We start from the raw sequence: 1,626 nt of genomic DNA on the forward strand, positions 1-1,626 counted from the left end.
ATAGGTGAAGGAGATCAAAAGCAGAGCTACTGATCTTCCTTAGCTAATCAGTGAAGGAAATATCAAATAGATTTGACCTCCTTACTCGTAAAGTTGATGGGCGGAGGAGGGTCTGACCCTGAATGCCCTGGCACCTGCCAATATCGTCATGACTGACATGCCACCTCGGCTGACCATACTCGGTGGATTTGAATTTACCACCTCACGCGTCTCAGGGATATTACACCCTTGATGACTCGACCGTAGGCCTACAATGCTTTTAGCATTCAGTGAATTACCGTTGAGACCATAGCAGTTCGGATTACCTCGCTAGTTGGACTTACAGAACTCATGTCACCTTTAGCCCTTTCCTTGATGTGGCTCTGTGATCCCTTTTTTGATTTATTGACAACGTGGTATACCGACTCCTCTCGCATGTAAGCTGCCTCATTGCATGCATGGAGAGCGAGACTGCACATCAGTATGACAGCGCCCCAAAGCGCTTTGACCATGGCTTTAGTTGTGGCCGATAAATTCAATTTGCGATTTACAAAAACCAAAATTGAAGTCCTTAAATTCGCAATATAATATCTTGAATTTTTATTGTGCATAATTCGAATTTACAAAAGAAATAGTTAGATACTGCCCGACATATCGTAACTGTTACTTTGATACTTCGCCGATACGAATTTACAAATACACGATTGCCACACTACGACTTATTAAAATGAAGGCATATTGTCAGGGGTTATCAGGGGGGGGGTGCGCATAGCAGGTGCTGGTTTGTCGTCATCATGAATCGCTATCCTATAGTTATGCGCAAAATTCGCGACGAAATGCAACAAATGTCTCGGGCCTTTTGTCAGGAGCCATTCGTGTCGCAAAGGCCAAACACGTGCGACACTTGTGTACCTCGAAGCAGCGATTAAAGAAAGATTGCGCTTGACGCCATCCACGGGCTTTCTCGCGCGCGAGTGCATGCAAGACACGACGTTACGAGATGGCACGTTTATACAGAGGGCCAGACGATCATGGTGTCGTCCAATCGCAATGGACGCAATCCCATTACGTGGGGCCATGACACGCTTGCTTTTTAACCCGAGCGGATGATTGATCCACACACAAAGAAGCTTTGTGTGCTCTCGCATTTTGCATTTAGCACCTTCGGAGCTGGTCAGCACGTGTGTCTCGGCCTGCGATTTGCCATTATGGAAATGAAAATGACCCTTGCAACACTCTTAAGCAAGTTTGACGTCACGACTGTGGACGATCCGTGGCTTCTTACGTACGAATTTTCCATCATGTTTCCTGTCAAAGGTCCGCTTAACGTGACGCTCACGCCCGTAGCAAGTCTTACCAGTTCTGGCAAAGAAAACGACCTCTGAAAGTCAATTACGGCAGGATACAGAAGCGGCGGAGACGTCTTGTTTTCTGAGAACAACCGAACGCCTGGACGTCGGTTTTTGTCGGATGCGCCCTCTAAATTTTAATAATCTGCCGAAAGTGCAGGGAACTAAAGCAAACAAAATGTGTGTACGTAATTTTCTGAATAAAACTAGAAATTAAATTTTTAATTGATTGAAGTCTCTTGGATTTCGTTGTGAAGTCATTTATTTAAATGTTTCGGAACTTTTAATTAGATACAAT

General features: G+C 44.8%; 1 protein-coding gene across 1 annotated transcript; it reads left to right on the forward strand.

The window, feature by feature from the left end:
* Positions 1-1,085: 1,085 nt before the first annotated feature.
* Positions 1,086-1,364, forward strand: CCR75_000183 (uncharacterized protein; the record flags this gene model as incomplete). The annotated part of the gene is made up of 1 exon (XM_067958291.1): positions 1,086-1,364. The coding sequence occupies one exon, from the start codon at positions 1,086-1,088 to the stop codon at positions 1,362-1,364; it is 279 nt and encodes a 92-aa protein (XP_067819623.1).
* Positions 1,365-1,626: the final 262 nt, after the last annotated feature.

Source organism: Bremia lactucae, linkage group LG18, assembly GCF_004359215.1.
Source record: "Bremia lactucae strain SF5 linkage group LG18, whole genome shotgun sequence".
Taxonomy (NCBI): Eukaryota; Oomycota; class Peronosporomycetes; order Peronosporales; family Peronosporaceae; genus Bremia; species Bremia lactucae.